The sequence below is a fragment of the Enoplosus armatus genome, chromosome 7 (assembly GCF_043641665.1).
Source record: "Enoplosus armatus isolate fEnoArm2 chromosome 7, fEnoArm2.hap1, whole genome shotgun sequence".
Taxonomy (NCBI): Eukaryota; Metazoa; Chordata; class Actinopteri; order Centrarchiformes; family Enoplosidae; genus Enoplosus; species Enoplosus armatus.
In genome coordinates this window covers 25,467,493-25,489,986 of record NC_092186.1, presented here as the reverse complement: position 1 = coordinate 25,489,986, position 22,494 = coordinate 25,467,493, and the positions used below count along the sequence as shown (strand labels likewise).

The 22,494-nt window shown below is 43.1% G+C and overlaps 1 protein-coding gene across 1 annotated transcript in view; it reads right to left on the bottom strand.

Moving 5' to 3' along the window:
• nos1apa (nitric oxide synthase 1 (neuronal) adaptor protein a) overlaps positions 1 to 22,494 on the bottom strand; it is a 151,933-nt gene that overhangs the window by 20,224 nt on the left and 109,215 nt on the right. The window contains exons 8-10 of the mRNA XM_070909230.1: positions 18,522 to 18,683; positions 8,069 to 8,234; positions 5,163 to 5,339 (exon numbers count right to left, since the gene is read on the bottom strand). Coding sequence (XP_070765331.1) covers positions 5,163 to 5,339; positions 8,069 to 8,234; positions 18,522 to 18,683 — 505 coding nt within the window. The remainder of the gene's footprint in view (positions 1 to 5,162; positions 5,340 to 8,068; positions 8,235 to 18,521; positions 18,684 to 22,494) is intronic.

Sequence of the window (22,494 nt, the reverse complement as noted above, 5' to 3'; positions counted from 1 at the left end):
ACATTACGCTGACGGCACATGTGATAACCAACCAGCAGAGAATGTATAAGTGTGTCAGACATTGGCGGGCTGGATCTCAGCTTGGTATCCGTACGTTCGGTGTGTGTATTGAAGTGTCTCCCTGCAAGGTGACAGACCGAGCTTGTAAAGAAGCGTATCGATTCGTGCTGCTCCCTCGCTGTCCCGGTAGTTAACCCCCGGTTTCAAACAACATATGCCTGTGACGGGGGGGAAATCGATACAAGTCACCATGGCCTGCTCTGCAATATGGCCCTCAGATGGCAACGACAAGCCCCATTGGACCATTAATTAACGCTGAGAGGAAGGAGGAAACCACAGAGTGTGTGAGGAGAGACAAACCGAGACAGAGATAAAGATCTGAGATCAGACTAGACGCAGCAATTTAGCAGTTTAAAGCATAGAGTCTGATACCAGAGAGTGCAATTTCATTCTTTAAAAGACCAAATATTAGATCACACTCACGGACTAAAGGTTTCAGTCAACGTGTAGCACTTTTACGATCATTTTTCTTTTTTTAAACGAGGCTCTCTGGAGAAGATCTAATTTGTTGATGGGAGCTCATTTACAGGCCGACATGTAACACACATCGGTCGCTTCTGTCATGCCATTTGATGAGCATCGATTGACGTCTGCAGCAAACATAAAACGCATCATATGGGGCAAAAGAAGTATTCAAGCTACAGTAGCCAGGACGTGCTCATCCAGGGAGCAAATGGGATAGAATTGCTTTGTACTGGGATTATGGGATTTAATGACTTTCACGACCTCATACTTGCAAAATTGAACTTGTGACATTTTGAAATTCTTTCAGGACCTTCAGACACCCCGTCAATATAAATAATAAACCCTAAACCCACACTTTTCAGAAAGTCTGATAAAAGAAACATCTATGAGGAAACCCACTGAGTTCTCGAAGTTACGGACGCCATCTTGCTTGCTGTTGCCCTAGAGCCCAGTGGGACTGACCCGACAACTCGTTGCGTGACTGAAGTTCGACTGTGGTGTTCTGTTGGGAGATACAGTGACTTAAACCAACAGTGAGTAAGAAAAAGTATAAATCATATGTCACTTGTAAAGCTATGAGAAGAGGAAAAATCCACTAGCCTAATTTATGCATTTGAAACTTGGAATATTATGCGGGGTAATTCTCACTGAACCTTCAAAGCCCCCAAAATGGCATTTGGGACAGCCCTAAAGCCCAGCACTACAAACACAGCTGCCAGAGGGTCTGTTATGGATGGTAAAAGGTCATTACGGTGTCAAACAGTTATCTCCGCTGTCTGTTATGGTAGATCATATATATATATATATATATATATATATATATATATATATATATATATATATATATATATATATATTCACACCAGCAACCACAAATACACACACATCTTCTTCTTTCCAGCATTCGACTGTATCCCATAAATTAATTAGAAGCTGAATCAAGTTAAGAATGCAGGAATGAGTTCAAACTTTCAAACACAAATAACTCACAAAGGAAACGAATCTCCCCTCTGCGTGTGACCTCCGAACAGACGGTTAATATTAGTCAACGTTTTCTGAAAACCCATAACTCTTTCCGAGCCACAGGACCTTCACATGGGGATTACTGACCTCCAGCATCTCTGTCAGGGTAAAAGGCCGAGGGCCGTACTTTTGTGTTTTTGCAACCACACAACATGAATCGGTAATAGATCAATTAGTGACGGGGGACCGTTGAGAAATACAGTATGTCTGGCATTTTGGAGAGGTCGGAGGAAGAGCTAGGCCGAAGAGGTGACAAGAGAATAAGGTTAAGGTCGCACACGTGCGAGAGAAATACGTAAGATGTGAAAGGGAAGGAGCAGGCAGAGAACAGAGAGTATTTACCCCCGAGGCTAGAAAGGGAAAAGTGTCAAGAGCAAGCTGGGAACAGAAAAGAGAGAAGGTTAAGAATAAAGATACGCAAGTTAAGACATGGCAATTGCTATAACACGAGGGGAAGATCCAGAAACAGAAAACGTGTGCCTGCGTGCTTACTCTTTTATTCCTACGCTTTTGATAATGTCCTTAAAGGAACAGGAAAAAAAAAGAAGAAGAAATCACTGTAAAGTAAGGGGATTTTGACTGGTCTTCACATTTTCAAAGGACCACTCCAGGGTTAGGACCAAACGCAGTCTGCACAACAGGTCCGAACCGAAGTCTGAAGCAAAATGCAAAACATTTGTGAATGAAACGTGATGAAACGTCTGCTCCTTTCTTATCTTCCGCCTTGTGTTTTTCTAAAAAGACAGACCGGAGAAGTTACATCAGTAAAGTCTTGAAGCAATCGGTCCGTTCCGAAGAGGCACGTTTTCGAACGGGCGCTGCACTAGTATTAAGAATGGACATACATCTATTGTCCGATCCCTTCCAGATCGGTGCTGTTTTTAAAAAAAAAACTTTTTTGAAAATGAATTTATCCATGCTGGTAGGGTATTTCGGATCAGGTCCAAACTTTGGACCCATGAAGACATCAACCTGACGATAGATGGCCCTCATACGAGTCTGAAAAGTTCGGACAGAACCACTGGCCCCCAGCATATTTATAGAGACTGATTGAGCAAAGTTGGTACAAATTTCCAAACAAACTTTCAGAGAAATAACATCTCTGATTGAATCTCTGTCATCCTTTAATACCAACACCCTCGGAAAGCAAGTGGCTACCTGGGAGTTAGTTTACTGGACTCTCACTAGATTGGTTTGATCCTATCAGGCTAAGGCTCTTTGCAAAAGATAGTGAGCACATTGGGAGTTGGCCTGGTTCCCTTTTTAAATCTCTACAGCATCTACGTTTGCCAAATACTGGCCTGCCTGCATTGATGTGGCAGAAGAGCCCTGATAAACCGGGGCTACAGTACACGGAAAGAAAACTCTGTGGCTTTCCTTGTGAAACAAAATGAATACTTTAATACTGCATTGTGCTTGGAGGCCATACACAGAGCTGGGTTTAAACAAACGAGACCACTTCTGGCTGTCATCTGTGAGCTGCTGTTCTGGCACGAGGGAAGAGTTTTTGTTTACGGGATGAATAAAAGAAATAAACATCGTTCCTCGAGGTCCAACTAATCCCGGCTTTACATAAATTAAAAAGCGGGGAAACGCGTGGACAAGTTAGGAGAGTGCAAACATGCTCCGACTACCAAGTCAACAAACTGTGAGGAGACAAAAAGAGGGGTGCCTGCAGACGTCAAGGACGGGACAGTTCAACAGTTCTGTGGGATGACGTAGAAAACAAAGTTTGTACATATAGTACAGATACACATTTTTGTCTAAAAATAGTCTTTGATTAACTATGAGCTGAGCAAGGAAGGACTTTCCCCCTCCAAACATAGAGTCAGTAATAAAGTTCCTCCTCAGATGTGGCTGAAGTGTTCATCAAGAGTCACTTTTCACTCCAGCAAGGACAAGAGCTCATCAGTCTCCCCAGTCCCCAAACCCTGTCGTCTTGTTCCCGCCAGCATGACTGACAGCCACGCTCCCGATCGCGACAAATGGAAAGCCTGCCCCCTGAACTAACTAACTAGCTTTTGGTTTTCATTTCATGTTACACCCTGACATCGTCATGATGAAGTACAGTGTCAGTTCGTTGCAAGGAGGAAAGACTTTCAAGGTAAACTCCCTGATTTTCGTTGTAGGGCTCAAAATTGATCTGGAATTGAAATTCGGCAAAAGAGGTTCTGGGAGGAGATTTTAGGAGTGCGAGTGAGTGTGTGTGTGTGTGTGTGTGTGATAGATAAGCGTAATCAAGAAAAGAGGCAAAACAAAAGGAACAACGCAAGCGATGGATTCTAAAGTGTACATGAGTATGAATATAGATTGGATTAGATTCTTGTCTCTTGAGACATGTATTACAGGTGTGAAGCGAATGATCGCCTCACTTTATACTACACTTTACATATTCACTGGCAGCAAATAGGCAGCAAGACGCGACAGTCACAGGCACAGACGCCCTTGGCTTGACGATGACTGATTTCAAAACTTACCGGTCGTTTCTGGTGCCTCTGTACATTCCACAGAGCTCTACAGCTCAGGGATCAGGATTGCAGTTTTCTTGAGACTCAAGCTGTAGCCCCGATCCTGGACTGTCTGACAGTCTTGATATACAACATAGTAAAAATAGTACATAAATAATTTTATAAATAAAATATATATATATATATATTTGTTTTATGAGAAGTATGTCAAAACAGATACACTGGACAACTTGTGTCTTATCCAGTGCAATAAATGACTAAAGAAATAAATGTCACTAATGACATTTGGCCACTACTGGCAGTACTGAGCACTTAGCGCCCCAGTCAGTGAGCAAAGAAGAAATTCTACGCTGGTGTATGTATTTTCACATGATGAGTTACTAAAATCCCCTCTGGTGTGGAGTTCACATTTAAGACTGAACCTAAGACAGATATGAACGATATGTTCAGGATCCCTATGACGGCGATACCCAGTTTGACCAGATCAGGGCCACTCAAGTTGTCTTCGCCTCACTTCTTGCCGCCTACAGTGAATTTGCTCTTATTTATTTATCTATTTGAGTCTTTCCTTTCTCTCTTTGCAACTACAATTACACCAATACGTCGGTGTAAGCCTCGTCTGTGTAATTGTTCACGTCTGAAAGAGGTTAGTTCGCTACATGGTTATTCCTACAGAGTAGTTTGAAGTGAATGGACAAAAACAGGTCAAGGCTATTGTGTTTTATCTCGGCAGGATTCTTCGGGGGAGCAGGTTAGTGCGCTACACCGCTATTTCATCTCCCAGACAGTCAGGAGTTCCCTGTCTGTTGAGGACATTGAGCAGCCTCAGAGTCTCCTCGTCCGTGCCCCAGCCAAAGATCTCCATCTCCTCCTCATCGTCCTCCCCCTCATCCTCATTGTCATCGCTGTCGTCTGTGTTCGACTCATACTCTGAGGCGATGCCCGACTCGCGAAAGCCGGCAAAGTCCAGGCATCCCAGAGATTTGACGTCACGGGACAACAGCTTTGCTGTGCCCTCAGACACCTCTTGACCTTTGCCCTCGGGCCTGTTAGCCTTGAGCAGCGGGGGAGGCGAGGGGAGTTGAGGAGCCGGAGGCCCCGGGAGGAAACGGAAACACTCCAGTTTGAGAAGACACTGGTCCCTACCTAGGGGGCTTCCCAGAGTCCCATTGGAAGATGAGAAGGCATTGCTGGACCCGTCAGCGGTGCCCAGCGCGGGAAGGTTGAGGGCGGACATCTCGGGTTTAGGTGTTGTGGGGTCACAGATCACTGAAGTTACTGTCGATCGGAAGGTGATCTCCAACAAACTGTCCTGGGATCCCACTGAAAAGAGGGAAAGGGCACAGAAAGTGATGAATGAGGAAGAGACCAGGAATAAAGAACAGGTCAAATACTGTATACCACATTCATGTTCCACCGTGCCTTGATGTGAATGTATATGCTATTCTATTCTAACAAATTTCAGCAAAATCAATAACTCAGTTACCAATAAGTCAATGTGTTTTTGTATTGAGTAAGCAAGACAAGAAAGAAAAAAAACATGTTTCAAAGCATTTCATCATCATCATCAGCAGGGCCGCTCAGTGAGACATGCTTTGCTTCCTTCTTCATGGGCACAGAGACCAGACCTGGAGCTAAAAGACTCCATCTTTTCAGTATCAAATACTAACCGCCAGTAAGCACATTAGAGGACGGGAGCTGTACAGTAATCAGTTTGGATTCGCAGCAGTTACTGTGCACTGTTCTCAAAAATCAGTAACATTATACATTATTAAAATATCCACAGAAACTTCTCAAGCCACCCCTGCAGTGCTGCGCGTCTGAAATTCAAAGTCTGGGAGAAGCTTGTGTCAAATCTGCGGCATTTTTTTTTTTATCAGACACACATGGAGCGCCGAAAGACTATAGTCAGGTGGAAAGAGTGAGTGGGAGAGAAAAGCAAATTAAAAGGATGCATGACAAAGTTAGCGTGGATTCAGACTGAGCATAGCCCCGTGTTAAAACAGCACAGGGGGGCTGCGTTGGTGGGGTTGTTTAAACTACCGGTGAGACATGAAATACCATTCAGGAGGCCCAGTCCGTCATGACAATTGCGAGCTGAACCGTGGAAATGCTTCCCCGGAGGACGTCGTATTGCGTTGCAGCTAAAGTTGTTCCAACTTTGTTCTGCCGGACGACCCTGCGTTGGTCTCTCCATTCAAATGAACGGGAGGGCTGCGGTTTTTTTCCCACGCACGGCTCAAGCAAAATTCATCCTTTTTGCAGGATGAATGCGCCCTTACAGCAGACTTTCTTTTGCACTCCGTTCCAAAAGGTTTTAGCAGAACGTTATGCAAATCTGATGGACTGCAGCTGGACTCATTTACATCCTTAGTCTTAGTAAATATCACCAAGACAAGCTGTGGAGGTCGAGCGGGCCGTCCACAGAATCGCAGGGTTGGCGGTTCAATCCCATGTCCTTGGACAAAACACTGAACACCAAATAGCACCTTGCTAGCTTGCCGCCACTGGTGTGGCTTTGGATAAAAGAAAAAGGAATCCATTTCACCAAATACCCCACTAAATTGAAAAATTGTACTGAATTTTGTGACAGGTTTTGTAAGTAGCTTCCCATAAGTTCTCCATTTTAGCGATTAAAACTAAAACAACTAAACATACTGATCATCAGCAGAGTGGTTTGAGATGTTCCTGTGAACATTTTGATAGCTTTGTCCACAAACAAAAAACTTTCCAGAGCCACCTTTCAAGCCTACAGGAGGTGAGTATCGGATACTCAAACCACATTAGTATAGTCAGAGTACTCCTTTAAGACCTGAACCTGATCCCCGGCTCCCCCCCGTCATGGCGAAGCGTCCTTGAGCGAGGCACTGAGCCCTAAGTCGCTCGCGATGGAGGCCAGCACCTTAGCATGGCAGCTCGGCCGCCATCGGTGTGTGTGAATGTGTGTGTGAATGAGACCTGAACTGTAAAGCGCTTTGGGAACCGTGAAGGTTGAAGAGCCCTATATAAGTGAAATCCATTTACCATTTACCAAACCTCCTGCATGGGAATCCCCCCCCCATCTTCTCATCTATAGTCAGACCATGTGTCATGCTGTAAAATTCTACTAAATGCTGTAAAAATGCTGTGAAATAGACCTTTCCCGTGGGGGACGTTTTCAATTGCGATAGCAGGAAAAGGACAGGTGTAACCATTAACATTAATGATGGCCCCTTTCCATTTAGGCGTGCCAATGAGCCATTCTAGTGAGCTAATCCCAGCACTCTGAAACGGACACAGTACAGATGAAATGCAGCCATAACCGCTGTTGTGTCCGACAAGTCCGAATGCGTCATGAGAAAGGTCTACTGCTGTGTATTTCATCTCTATTTAAGATATGTTTGGCCTTCAAGTGTGTCCGTAGAACAGTTTTTGTGACCTTACGCGAATTGAGGGGCATTCAAAATAACATGCAGAGGTGGCAACGCGAAAATACTAGGGTCGAGGGGTTGGTGGTGCCGGGTAGACAGGGCCAGGTCTATTACAGTGTGTCTTCCTAACATATTACTCTGTCTCTCTTTTTTTTGATTAAGTAGTGAATAGCGCTTTACATCATGTTTTATGAGTACTGATGACTACCTTAAGGTCTTTAAGTAGTAGTAGTAGTCTTTACATAAACTTGAATTGATTTTATATATGTGTATGATTACAGTGGGCATGTGTTGCTTGTGGACTATTTTGCACCACGTATTAGTGAGAAATCTCCTGTTAATAGAAAGCCATTGAAGTAAGGAGAGAAGTGAGAAGTTTGCGGCGCACCTTCAGAAGTTTGTCAAAGGACTTCTTATACATTCGGAGATGAGGAATAATGATTTTTTGATCATAGATTAGATCAGCTAAAGGGGATGTGGTGGCTGCGCAGCTCTGCCAGACACCTGTTGCTGATATCGGTCACGACTTTCATCTGTGTCCATTTCTATGCAGCTGTACGCGCCGCGCAAACCTGTGCGTGTACTTCTACACATCAGCAAGCGTGCATTCATGTGTCAGAGTCTCTCGTGTGGTCTACTCACTGGAGTTTGGTCCAGACATCTTGGTCTCCAGCTCCTGGATCTGTTTAACCAGCAGGGAGATGTGCTGCAGCAGGTCTTTGTTCTGCAGCAGCAGTTGGTGGACTCGAGCCTGGGCCTCCAGGCGAGCCGTGGCCTCCGCGCTCAACTGGTCCTTCAACAGGTGGACCTGCACGGGGGAGGAGGCGGGTCGAGAGAGAGAGAGAGAGAGAGAGGGGGGGGGGGGGGGCAGAAATCAGCACTCTGGATTTAGCAATCCACTTGGAGGCCGTAGTCAAACTCTGCTTTCATGTCATGATAATCAGGAGCGAGTGCTGTTTGCTTTAAATACCAACAAACGGACTACAGTCATGGTCCACTAAGCTTTTGTTGAGGTTTCCATTGCTTAAGCACAATCTTTACAAACATGAACGTGTTTTACAATTCTTGTATCTTAAATTGCATACCCGTTTTTTTTTTGGTGAATACTGTGTTCTTGAATTTTTTTTTTTAGATGTATTGTGTCTGTTTTGTCATTGAGTTCAAGACAATTTTCTTTTGTTTGGGAGACAGTAGAAGCAAACTTGACCTTTTGTCACTTTTCAAGCAGGATGCCAAACTTGCTTCTCGGAAGTGAGTATTTTCTGCTTTTCTCTGTTTTATATCATTCAATATTCAATTTCAATTAAAGTTATCATTGGTTTTGACTTTCTGATATTTGATCTCTCTCCGTTACGCACACTACAAACTCAGACAGGTCCAAAGTACTGAGAAAAACCCCCCCACGAGCAACAGACACTACGTCTTTGATTTAATTACCGCGGCTTTCTATCCGTCTATTACATTTTTATGACGGGAGCAGCGGAGCTCCAGCGGCTGCTCTGATCCTCATGTAACCTTAATGCCACAGTCTGCTGTGGTCTGCAGGATTTAAGACTGAAAGGATAAAACTTCTATTACACTCTGAATCATTTATATAAAGAGGGGAGCGAGGGAAGGGAAGAAAGACACCGTTCACTCAGAGCACACATGTCCAAACACACACACACACACACACACACATTGGCGCAGCTTTTGTAGCGGAAATTACTCCCCCCCCCCTTTTTTCTTTTTTTTTTTTTTTACTTCAAAGTACTCTCCAAATCAAATGTTAGTGGTTCCCACCTCCCACCCTATTCAGCCATCTCCCATCCTGAGCACATAATTGCTTTCAACAATTTCAAAAGGAGAAATTCTCAAGGTTTCACATCACAAGAATGGTTCAGAAGGAGCCCAGTGTGTCGAAGGAGCCCACTTACTAATGATTTTCTGACAGGAGGACTCGGCGGTGGCTCTCGATAGTTTGATGAAGCTTAACCCTGGAGGTTGAACACGGTCCAGCAGGACTTTAAATGTCAGCCGTTTAATAGGCAAAGAGGGGCTGAGGGGAAAGTGTGTGAAACATGCTTTTATCCGGTGACGCCGGTGGTGGAGGTACTGTGCTTCAGTACAATACTCAGGACGTTTGTACTTTACCTGAGTATTTCCATTGTACGTTACTTTATACTTCGACTTCTTTCGGTCATGTGTATTTTTGTTACTCCGCTTGACAGCTGTAGTAACTAGTTACTTTTCAGACCGTAAATAAAGTGATTATAAGTCAACCAGCCCGAACAGTAAAACGCTGTTTGCACATTTACAATCTATTAATGTCATATATAATCATATATCAGACATTTTACAGCTAAAAAGAGTGCTTATAGTCTTGATACTTTTGAATGCAAGACTTTTACTTGTAGGGAAGTATTTTTATATTGTTCTATCGGTACTTTGGGTGCTTTTTCTAATGGCGTCCAGTCAGTGAATCATTTTGCACTCTGTTTTTAACATATAAATAGCTTAATCAATACTGGAGTGGGTCTGAACAGGTGCCCATAACATTTCAAGGAAGGCAGTTGGCATGAAGGGCCGACGGGAGAGAAGGAGTTGTATTTTTCAGAGCGCCGGGAGGTGTGTGTGTGTGTGTGTGTGTGGGGGGGGGGGGGGGGGGGGCTCATATGGAGCTACAAGTAATTGAAACTCATAATGACGCCCAGGTTTCTCATTTCAGCTTGATGTGGGAACACAGAACTCGTTACTGTGGTAGGCTCTTGGCTCTTGACGTCAATGGTGACACATCAAAACGAACCGTTATTGGCGTTTGGATAATATGCCAAGGCCACTTCAGAACTCTGAAACACTGTTCGGCACTGCAGAAAAGGCTCTAGAAAGTTCATCAGGGCTTCACATTAAGCCTGAAAAGTCAGATGAGGTTAACTCCAGATGTTTCCTATGGAGTTTTACTTAGTTGTAGTCTAGAGTGTGTTGCTATATACTGTATCTAATAATAATAGCATGATGGTATCCTCTCTATGGTATTCCTACCAACATTAATATTCTCTTTTTATTATTTCTCTGCATGCTTCTAAACTATATTCATCGTACATACATTTTTCTGCAGATTAAAACTCGGTTAAGGGAGGTACATTTACAGCAATGTTTATTAATGTACACTGATTCTGTTAAATAAACCAATGAATACATTACATGTTAAATCAGGTTTCAAATTGACTATTTTTTTGGCTTGTACTTAGATATAAATTTCATACTGACTTATGCTCATAAAAATCTGAGTTATTCTTTTCTTTTTTGAATTGAAAGATTTAATCCATCCATCTTTAAAATGTCATGAAATAGTTTTAAAAAAATGCCCATCTTCAGTTCACCAGATGGTGATGGAAACTAGTAAATATTTGGCAAGTTGCTCGATAAGCTACTGTTATCTATTCAATAGAGATCAATAAAGTATTTCTGATTCTGATTCATCGACCAGTGGATTAAGATTACTCTTCAAACCTTTCAACCAAAATACAGTATAGAAATGTTTATGACCTGAATTTCAAGTACACATCAGTATTAAAAGGGTCTTCTTTCGACTTCTGTTCATGCTTCAGGTTTTAAAAACAAGCTGTTCTCTCACCATTTCTGTCTTTTTTTAACGCTTCTTCCGTGTCTCTTCTCTCTCACGACTCCATCTCCTCCCTCATTCCCTCCTCCCTCTCTCCTTTCCTATTTTGGACATAACGACCGTTTCCAGCATTTCTTTTTCTAAGACGAAACCTCATCAGTCCCTCCCCACTCTGATAAGGAGCCAGTGGGGCGGAGAGACGCAAGACGGAGTCAGAATTCACAGCCTTCCTTCCCAAGGCCTCCGCCATACCTCCTCCACCTCTGCTACCCTTCTGTCCCACATCGCAGACGGAAAAACGTGCTGAGGCAGACAGTCATCTACTTCCATTATCCTCACACTTAGCAACAAATAGAGGTAATTCCAGATTGTGTTCGGGCCAGGCTGCCTCTGCAGACCTCATTTGTAAAGACTGACACCCCGATGATGACTTTGGCGGTGTAATTTACAGCTGACAGGACCCCATCTTGAGCTGTGGAAGAGTGTAGCTCGACTTCGACATACGCTGCCCTCCAGACAGCTCTAACAGCACATCAGCCACTCCTGCGTGGTTTATGTCGAGGTCTTAGGAGCAAAGTGTCACATTTGGCCGTGTTAAATGTCTCACTGAGCTGCACTGGCCGGTAAAAGGACGCTGAATAATCCCATGCAGACACAGTAGTGGACAGAGGGAGATAAGCAAAAGGAGCTAGAGGAATAAAAACGCTCTCTTTTGAAAGTCAGACCTCGGCTTTGTCGTCTGGATATCTGATCAAACAGAGCGCAGCGTCTCGTTCTGATGCAGCCACACAAGGTTAAATTTGATTTTTTCTTTTTCTGCAAATGACCAGACCCAGTTTCTGTGGAAACAGAGGCTGGTCTGGCAGATAAAACATAAAAAAAATGGGATGAAAAATTGATAAGATGGGAGATGATAAGCCCTAAATAATTACAGCTGGATCCCTCTGGCTGTTTCCTTTGGTCCACTCGTACGTTGACTGTGAAACCAACAGCAGTCTTGCGGTTTAAAGTTCGATGTTTTGTGGCTCTGTAACAGTGGTTGCCAACCTTTTTCTTAAGGGACCCCTATTTTATTTCTTTTGCAATATCTGTATGTATATTTCATTATATTCACTGCATAAAAAAACAGCACAATTAACTGTACAGTTAAACTAAATAGTGAACTTAATACCTGCAGGAAGTGTGTGTAAAACCAGCAATGTGTATACAATTCTGAACAGACGACATTTTCCGTGGATATTGTGATGCATCAGATGATATGTTTCTTTATATTTTTAGGAACACAATTCTATGTCCGCATTATGATTCTCTTTTAATTTCACTGTCGTACACACGTTTTTAATAGTCCAAGCAGCTTTAATAACTAAATAAATAAAGATATAAACTTCTAAAACAACCCTTAAATTTAGTTGCCTTCTTCACAGAAATGAATAAATGCATGTATATTATATATATGACAATTCTTACACCCTTAAAATCAAGCCCTCTTTTGATGTCTGACTTTATGCTTTATAACTCCTGCTCTGAAACGTGCCCCACAGACAAAGTTATTGTTATCAATCAGTCGAATCCTTATTTCCCTGCATACACCATCAGTTTTTGGAGAGCGTGGACAATATTAAACAAAGCAGAGAACCAGCACTGAATGTTTGCTGTGGTCTGCAAGAGTAAAGCAAATAGTAGCACAAATATTCAGACCTGGGTTTGCAGAATAACAAAATACAATACCATGTTGACATATGGTCTAATTCATTTTCTATGGAGGTGTACATCAGTGCCGAAACAGATCGAGACGAACATCATTTCATTCCTCTATATCAGACTTAATACTCAGCATGTCTATTCATGTAATTACAATGTAATCAGGTAGTCAGAATTACAGGAGAGATGGAAAATCTCTTTTCAGGAACTGGTTTTAGGTCAGGTCTAGTTAACTGGTCGACCAGACAGTCAGACCTTAAGACAATCCACTTGTCACCAGTTTGGAAACAACGATTTCAACATTCCTTTCAAAACTTGAAGAGAGAAGATCTAAAGCCTCGCGCTAAAAGTAGAACCCAGACAAAGAGCCAATTAAAAAGGTGCTCCACTTGTGTTTCGCCGCGGTGGTCCCTTGGTAGTACGCCTGCTGCCACCCAATGTTTTCTGCCTCCTTATCTGAGCGTCATGAAATTGAAGGAGCTTCAAGCACCCAAAAGGACTCCTTAAAGCTCTAATTAGGCAGCAGCATCTCTCTTCCGTTTTATTGCTTTCTTTGTTCAAAACTGTTCCCCAGAACAGAACAGTGCCTAAGGACAATTTCCATCTTCCCAACTCCTTCGCTCACAGCAGACAGTCTTTGCTTCCCAGTTTCCTTCCATCTTGTCAGTTCTTTACAATCCAAAAACCCTCTCGATTTAAGTGATTTACACATAACATACAAAACTTCAGACATTTCAAACAGCCCTCTGATTTGCTTCCCTCTCTTCCCACGTGGTAAAACACACAAAACAGTGATTCGACCGACACCCAGTGCTTTTACTGCAGGTTTGCCGATCGAACGCTTGAATCCTAATAATGCTTTTTTAATGAGTTCAGAATAAGTTGTGTTCACATGTTCTGTTATCACCAGCAAGTGTTCTGAAAAACCTCTGCAACAAAGAGCACTTGGCACTACATGCTGAGACAAAATGAGAACGGGAAAAAGAACAAGACCTTGTGGATTTCTTCCTAATCTTGTAAAAACGCAGAAATCATAGAAACGGGAAGAAAAGGCTTTTCAAATGATACCATTTCCCTTTCACACGAGACTGACTAACAGTGACTCTCCCACTGGTAGTGTGAGGGGATTAGGACTGTTGGTTGTGCGTTGTGACTCCACAGGGTTGGTAGATGAGGATGTACTCTTCACACAGGATTACCATCATCGCATTCCCTGCCCACGCCAGGTCCCTTTGATATGGATGCGTTTGAAACCCCTCCAACCCCTCGTTCGCCTCGGTTTTTATCTCATTTTGTCGGAGGAACAACCTGAAGGGGAAATTATCATTTTGCAGGCGCAATGATAAGGAAACCATTAGAAGTGAACTTCCACGTGTCATGTGCATGAGATGGTGAGCGAGTGCTGGATGAAGTGAGAGAGAACCAGAAAAGTAACAGCGTGGGAGAAAGGCAGGGAGATAATGAATGAATGTGTGTATAGGAAAATTAGATAAAAAGGAGGGAAGAAGATGCGTTTGAGCAGAGAAAGGACGACAGAAAAGGCAAAATGAACGACGACTGATGAATGAAAATGGAAAAAGAAAGAGGGAAGGAAGGTGTAGGTGGCAGGAGAAAAGGAAGAAACACTGGAGAGGACAGGAAAGGGAGGGAGACAATCATTGAAAGGGGGATAAAACAGAAGATGGGAGGAAGAGAAAGACGGAAGTATCGAATGAACAAACGTAGGAGAAGTAACTAAGGAATGGAAGGGAGGAAGCGGAGTAACGGACGGACTGAAGGAAAAATCAGTGAGCAAAGAGAAAGAGACGGAGGTCAGATTTCATTAAGCAGTGACAGAGCAGCATCTGCAGAGCGAACTGCGCCTTGAAACAGTTCGTCGATGGACTCCCTCACTTCCCCCGACTCCATTAAACGTCTCCACTTCCACTCATCCCTGAGTGAGCCGCGATTAGCGTCGGCCAGCTCTTTAATTTACCTCCATTTACTGTGACCTCCGCTCGGGTTCAACGGCGAGAGTTATTTTCCCGGTTGCCTGGTCGGGCCACGAAGTCACAGGAATCATCAGCGCAGTGAAAATAATGACTACTTCACCCCCTTTAAGGGAATTCTTCCATAATAAGGTGGGGCGACAAAAATGCTGCCGTACTGCGACATCGCTTTGAAATACAGCAGTCGAGATTATCAAACAAAGATTTGGGGTGACAAATTTAAGGGAAAAAGGCCTGCAACTGTGTTTTATGACCATTAGTCAAAAATAGTACACTCTCTCTTCAATTTACACGGATATAAAACAGATGAAAAGCAACATGTTCTCACATCAGGGAATCTGGAACCAGTGAATGTTCTGTTCTGTAATTTTTGCTTGAGAAATGACAAATGATTCATCGATTCTCAAAGCAGTTGCAGATTCATTTCCTGTCGTTCGACTGATGGATTAACTAAACTAAACTAAGAAAAAAAAGTGGATAATAAAGAAGTGGAGAAACATAACAAATGCAGTTGCCATGTTAAAGGTCCCATGTTGTAGAAAGTGAGATGTCCATGTCTTGTCTGATTCTAAAGCAACTCTTCCAAGTTTTTGGAGGTTGTTCAGTTTGTCTAAAACGGCTTGTTTCAGATGGGGGGGGGGGCAACTGAGGGCCAGCAGAAGATAAGTAAGGACTTTTTTATGAACTGTGAATCATGCAAAGCTGCTCTAGTGGAGCCCCAGAATAAAAAATATGGAGCTGAAATGAGCACGATGTGGGACCTTTAAGAAGCCAGTTCACTGTGGCTGTTCCTTTTCACGAGCATGACTTAGCAGTAACTTAGTACAGCTCTGATGTGAATACTGCAAACTGTAACACTGGATTTACATGCTGCGTCATTCCCTGTGAATCCCCGGTGCGAGTGAGGGCAATCTGAATCCTGCACAGGAACGGTGGACAGTGAAAGAACTGCTCGCGTGCAGCTGTATGTGTTTGTTCGTCACCGCATTGGGATTGTACAACACACAACATTATTATGGCAGAGCAATATCTGCCTTTAACATAACCCTGCCAAATGTTTTCAACAAATAGTTTCACCATTCTGTGCACACGCACGCACACACACACACACACACACACACACACACACACACACACACACACACACACATTGTAGTGGTGCGTCAGCCAAATAATCCCTCTCTTCCTCTATGTCTTCATCCACAATGAGCATTATCTGGGCAGCACTAGTCTGCTTGTTACTTTCTACTGTTTGACCTTCAGCGGTGGAGTAAGCTCTCCTCCCTCATTACAGCCGGTTAGACGAGGCCTCGGGCGAGTTTAGTCTCACCTGCGAGGGGGGAGTCTGAGGATAATTTTATGTGCACAAACACTTTCCTTCTCTCTTCTAATAAACACTTTGCTTTTTTTAACGATGGGCGATCCTCTCGAGATTCACTTTAGTGAGTTGAAAAATGTGTGTGTGTGTGTGTGTGTGTGTGTGCGTATATGTGACTTTGCCTACTTGTGGGGACACATTTCAGACTAATTACCGGTCAATTGGGGACGGCTTGTCCAACTGGGATCAAAAGCCGTGTTCCCAATTAGGAAAAAGCTGATGTTTGGGTCAGTGGTTGAGGTTAGGGGACTATAATCATGACTTGCACTGGTCATGAAATTGTGCTGGCACAGGTCTTCATCTTGGTACTAGTTACTCTTTTTTGTGTGTGTGTGTGTGTGTGTGCGTGCAGCGTAAAACAGAAAAAAAAAGGGGTCTCTGTTCATATTGCAGCTGCCGTCAATTGCACTCATTAAATCAAGTGGCTTTAATTCATTCTGGTTTGATTCAATTCAAATTTGAGTTATTTGGTGTATAATGATACATAGCAGAGAAGTGCAGGAACCAGCGCACTGGTTCAAAACAGCTGGACTTAAACAGCTGGATTAACTCTGGACTCTAAATTAAAAATAATCTTTTGCAGCCCATCTATTGTTTTTTTTTCTCCAGTATCCTATCACATTATTTATCTTGTGACCCCCTCGAGGGTTCTGACCCCTCCAGGTTGGGAACCACAGACTCAGCTGGGTAATAATTTCAGATGATTTTCCTGACTAATCCATTACACGCATAGTGGAGAACTACCATGACAGGCCAAATGCGACAAATACGCCTTAAAGGAAAGAAACTGAAGAGTGAGTGAGAACTAATTCAGATGCTGTGTGGAAACGTTTACAGCAGCTCAGACGAGTTAGGACCACTGGGGGAAAACTTGCAAAATGGCAAAAGAGCCAAGGTCAGACAGGAGCACCTCAGGGTAGCGCACACTCATTTGAAATACTCCACTTTAGGTAAAATAATTCCTTTCACGTGCCAAAAGCAGTTTTAAAATCTACACCAGCGTCCCTGCCAGCGGGCACGCTCAGTCTGAATGTGTGAGCTGTTGGTCGTCGCCGCAGTGCAGGTCAAGACAAGGGAGCAGCTAAGTTCAGCGTGGTATTCGTGTCTCTGAGACATCAGAATCGAACTGTCTGGGACACTTCTAGGTCAGAAGTGTGAGCGGGTGTGCACACGAGAACGCGGGCTGTGTTCGAGTTGTGAAATTGCAGTTTCAAGTCTCGGGGGGGGGGGGGCTTTTTGCGAGCAGGCCGACAAACTGCACGTATGAGTGCGTGTTTGTCTGTTCATGCAGCTCATAAGCCCCGAAGACACAGCTGTCACAAGTCACTTCTCCCACCGCAGCCACTCACGGCTGGGTGATTGATGTCGGACGCTGGGCGCACTCGGTACTAACTTTTGTTTTTTTAAATCCACGTTTCTTTTTCCCCACAGTGTTGTCAGCGCTGGCTACATTTCTCATTTAATACAAAAAGATTTAGACTTTTTCTTCTTTGAAACATAAGAAACAGACACATTTCCCACCGAAGAAGGCAGAGCCCGACAAAATGTCTGTGCGTTTAAGTTGACTGTAGCTATGTTTAAAGCTACACTAGGCTGTGTTAGTCTTTCATTGTGATGCCAACAAAAAGAAACATTTGTTTTCATCTTTAGATATTAATTGTCATCATGTGTTACCATTTGGATGCAGACTCACATTTATCTGCCCTCTATTTCTATATGCATGAGCAGTGTATATGTATGTTTCTATGTGAGTGACTCTGGGTGTGTGTGCTTGAGGCATGGACAATGCACACACTGAGGAAACACGTTTCTACTTGGGGACAATATAAAGTCTCTTTATTTTCTAAGATGCCATCAGTGTAGATGAGGATAAATCCAATAACTTTTCTTTTTTTTATTGAATTGCCTGCAGATGTTGCTGCGATGGACTTCCAGGTGCCAAAGAAACGAGATCAGGAGTGCTTTCACTGTTCTTAATGACTTCACATTAAAACCGCGTGATTGCAGAGAAGAACGACGGCAGCCGCTGCGGCAGTTCCCACGGCAACATATACTCGAGGTGTAAGTACCATTTGTTATGGTAATGACCATCGCACCATGTGCAGGTATCGGAGGAATCAGAATTATAATATCACTGAAAACAGGGAATTTATAAAGTATGAAACACACCCCTTACAAAGCCATACGGGGAGATCATGTTCCATCACAGACACTGAATGATATTACCTAAAACTCCTCTAGAGACCTCAACAGTTCTACAAAATATAATGACTGATCATACGCTATACATTTTGGGAAATACATTCCTTAAATTCACTTTGCTTCTAACTTTTCTGAACAACACCTTTAACCCTTTTTTTTTTTTTTGCGACAACAAACAAGGCAAAAAAAAAGAGTGTGTTTGTGCATGTGTGTGAGATTCACCTGAGCCACGGCCACTTGTGTCTGCTGCTGTTGCTGCTGGAGCTGCTGTTGGAGCAGCTGGATCTGGTGGTGGACAGACAGGGGGGCACCTGGTGGCAGCGCGCCCGACGCAGGGAGCAGCATCCTGGGGCTGGACATCAGCAGAGAGGCCTCCTCTGGAGCCTGACACCAGGAAGAGGAGCGAGAGAGAGACAGATGAAGTCAATATTTAGTTTGGAGGAAGCTTGTTGCCGCATTGAAAGAAATATTATCCTTTTACTTCACTTATTTTTATTGATATATTTAAAAAAATATATCTATATAATTTTTTTTTTTTTAAATCTGAATTTTTCTGATATTTGTCTGATTTTAAGTAAGTTAGGTAAAACGCTAATAAAAACTACTCTCAGTCGGTTATCAGTTCTCTGAGTACTTTATCAAACTTTCACAAAAAGTTACAAGGTTGAGGATGCAAATACACAGAAAAAAAAAGAAGAAGAAATAACTAATGAATAAATAAATATAATCAGGACAAGCAATAGCGTCGATAAAATGCCTTAGAGAACAAGTCATCATCAAAACAAGAATCTGAATTTGAAATGTAGAATTGCTGATTAGTTGTACCATGTGCTGAGAATGCAGATCAACATCACTCCACTCCAACAATAATGAGCTTTGGGACTCAGTTCTCCTTCATCTAACGCTATCAAGCATCCTAATCGTTTCAAGGCTCTAGTAACCAGTCACACATTGTGCCCTCTCCATCATTCAAAAAGTCCAAAATATTGTTTTGTGTTATGCAGATATGGTGCCTCAATCACACTACAGCTAAAAATAAAGCGCCAGCACCATTTGGTTATTATGAAATCCAAGCTGCAACCATCTGAAAGTGGGGAAGAAGCTAACATATCTAAAAATGACTCCGGTTAAGAAATGTGATTCGAAATGTGTCTAAAAAGTGGACAATCAGATTTTATCTTCTACCACTTCCTGCCATTGTTCAGCGGATCCAAGAATACAGTGAGGAGCACACACATTATGGCTTTGTCCAAATTTTCCTCCTTAATCCTCAAACAAAGAGTGCCACAAGGTGCACGGTTGGTATAGAGAACAAACCGAGACCTGGATTCACTCCACGCAGGGGGAGCATCTCGTCGTCGGCTGTCCAACGAAAACATTTGGCATGGTGTTCAATGTTGGGAAACACAACAGTGATGGATCAAGACCATGCTGCCGCACTTCCACCAATTGGTCAGGGTGGGTGTAAAGAGAAGGGTGGGCCGTTTGGGGGTATGGCGTGAACCTCCAATGCATGTTATGACCCAATCGGACTTCAATATGTCTCAAATGCTTTGCAGACGCATGAATGTAGAACACATTCTACAATTCCTCTATGTAACACGGTGCAATTTATTTTAATCGATTAAAGTTAAATTGTGACGTTGGCTAGCTAGCAGGTTCTCGCTTGCACGCACAAAAAGAAAAGTGCATTGCCTGCTTCACACATGCTTGGCTACGCAACTTTAGCTTCACTGGTTTCTGCTGGTGTCACCTTGCTGGATATCAAGCAATGTTGAGAAAACGGTTTCATCGCCTGTCGAGTCTGAACAAGGTTGCTGACTGAATCCTAATGATGTCATCACATCGCTAACAGGGGACGCGAGGTGCTCCAAAGTGACTGGGGTCGCGACACCTGATTAAATTGAACCTCAGCCCGCCTTCAGGAATCCATCCAAGACACTTCACCATCTGTCTCTCCTTAAGCACCTTCTGGGGACACACAGACAATGACCCTGACCCTATACACCCCCCCCCCGACACACACACACAATTTCTCTATATGAGAGGAAATATGACTGATGGCCTGTCTGAGCTGGATCTTTTAGGTTAATGAGAGGAAATTATCCAAGTTGACAGGTTGTTTGGTGCCATCCCATAATGAATAGCAACACAGACGTCTCTAGTAGCTCTGTGTGTGTGTGTGTGTGTGTGTGTGTGTGTGTGTGTGAGAGAGAGAGAGAATTCTGTTGGCTAAGACTCATGTAAGATGGCATAAAATGAGCTCCCTTGCACTTGAGGTGCCTCTGTAAAACAGACGCATCATTCGCCTTTTTTTTCTCTTCTTGTCACAGGCGCTACTTGCAGACGCCTGGAACGACACTCTCACGCCTGCTAAGTAACGGATGTTAAACAAGACCGCCGCTTTAGCTTTGAAACAGTGAGTCTTTGTCAGGCAAACAGGGGAGGTTCAGTCGCTGGAAGAGTGAATGAGATGATTCAGCAGTCAAACTAACAAGAGAGGAGAAATGGTGACATGTTTGGCTTTCAAGCACTGTGGACACAGGAGCTGTTCTCAATTATGGAGAAATGGAAAAGGAAGACAGACATAAACAGACTGCCAGCAGCAGCAGCAGCAGCAGCAGCGGAATAAAATACAACACAGACGGAGAAGAAATCCCATTCTAAAATGTGACATTTCAGCAGTCATCTCGAACATTATCCCATAAAGAAACTCTATTTCGCTATAACCTTTCATCAGTTCTTATAACAATAGTAGCATTTACAGTTACTGCTGCAAACACCGACAGAATATTCTAGGACAGACAAGGCAGCTCCTTCCACAGTATTTGGACGATCACTTCTGGGTAGTGAAGTAAGCGTTTAGCACCAAGGACAAGATGAGGACAACATAAAAAGCATTCTTTTACGTTTAACTTTTACAGCAACAAATGACTGTTTTTAATGCCAAAGTGTCACTAAGGACATGGTTATACTAGAAAAGAAGTGGTTTGTATGACATGTTGTCCAGCCATCTAAATCCGGTGTTGGAAAGGTGCGGAGGGGAGGGGTGTTCAAAGCTGTTCGACCATCGGACAACCAGTTCTTAGGTAGCATGCAGGCAGCATAGCAGCGTTGATCCCACTGAGAATCAACACCCAATTTAGCAGCTTTCAGCCTCTTTTAGCACATTTATTGGAACATAGACTCTATGATTAATTCAATTCAATTCAATTCAATTTTATTTATATAGCGCCAAATCACAACAAAGTCATCTCATGACACTTTTACAAAATAGAGCAGGTCTAGACCGACTCTTTATAAAGAGTGAGAGTTATTAAGTCTCTCATCTGATGAAGAAAGCCCAGCATCTGCAGTATAAGACCCAGATGTGTTTCTCAGGAGTTGGGTAAAACCTAGTCTGATAAATCAGACTAGTTTGCCTTTTTATTTTACTTTACATCTATTTGAATTCCTGGACACATCGGAGATGTGGGCGACAAAGAGGTCTGGAACCAGACACGTGAAACAAAACCAAAGCTAAAAGGAGATTGGATATTGGGCCATAAATTCAATGGTATGAGTCCGCAAATATTTGTTAGCCATAGGAGAACTTGATTAAATGACATCAAGTTTCTGGCCCCCACAAATCTTGTCATGCAGCTTGAACAGAACTTTACAGGAGCAACCAAAATGTATAAAGAATCAATGAAACAGCAAAGTAGTGGTGAATATTTTCCCCTTCTGGGCCAAACTGAATTTCTTTTACTGAAATATGTCACCTTGTTTTGACCTGTAATTATAGCGTTCCCTTGAGCCAGTATCTGTAATTTAAAAAAAAAATGCCAGCTATGGAGATTGGATGGCAAATCATTCTCAGGAACTGCAGGACGCCCCCTCAAAAACAGATGATGAGCTACGGAAAGAGCTGCAGCATATGAGGAAAAAAAAAAAAAGTCATAAAAGGTCGTGTTTGAGGAGTTACTGAGAAAACACCACCATCTTTTTGTGTGTGAGTATTGGGAGGGCCATCATTTGGTTGGTTAACGTGGACATTTCATGAAGGACGGATGACTGAGTAAATGAACCGAGATGATGGATGGACGGATGAAAATGATCCAGTGATCAATTCTTACAACAACAAAAAAAAAGTGTTGAACCCAATATGAATGCGTGCGCACGAATATGCCCCCCCCCCCCCCACACACACACACAC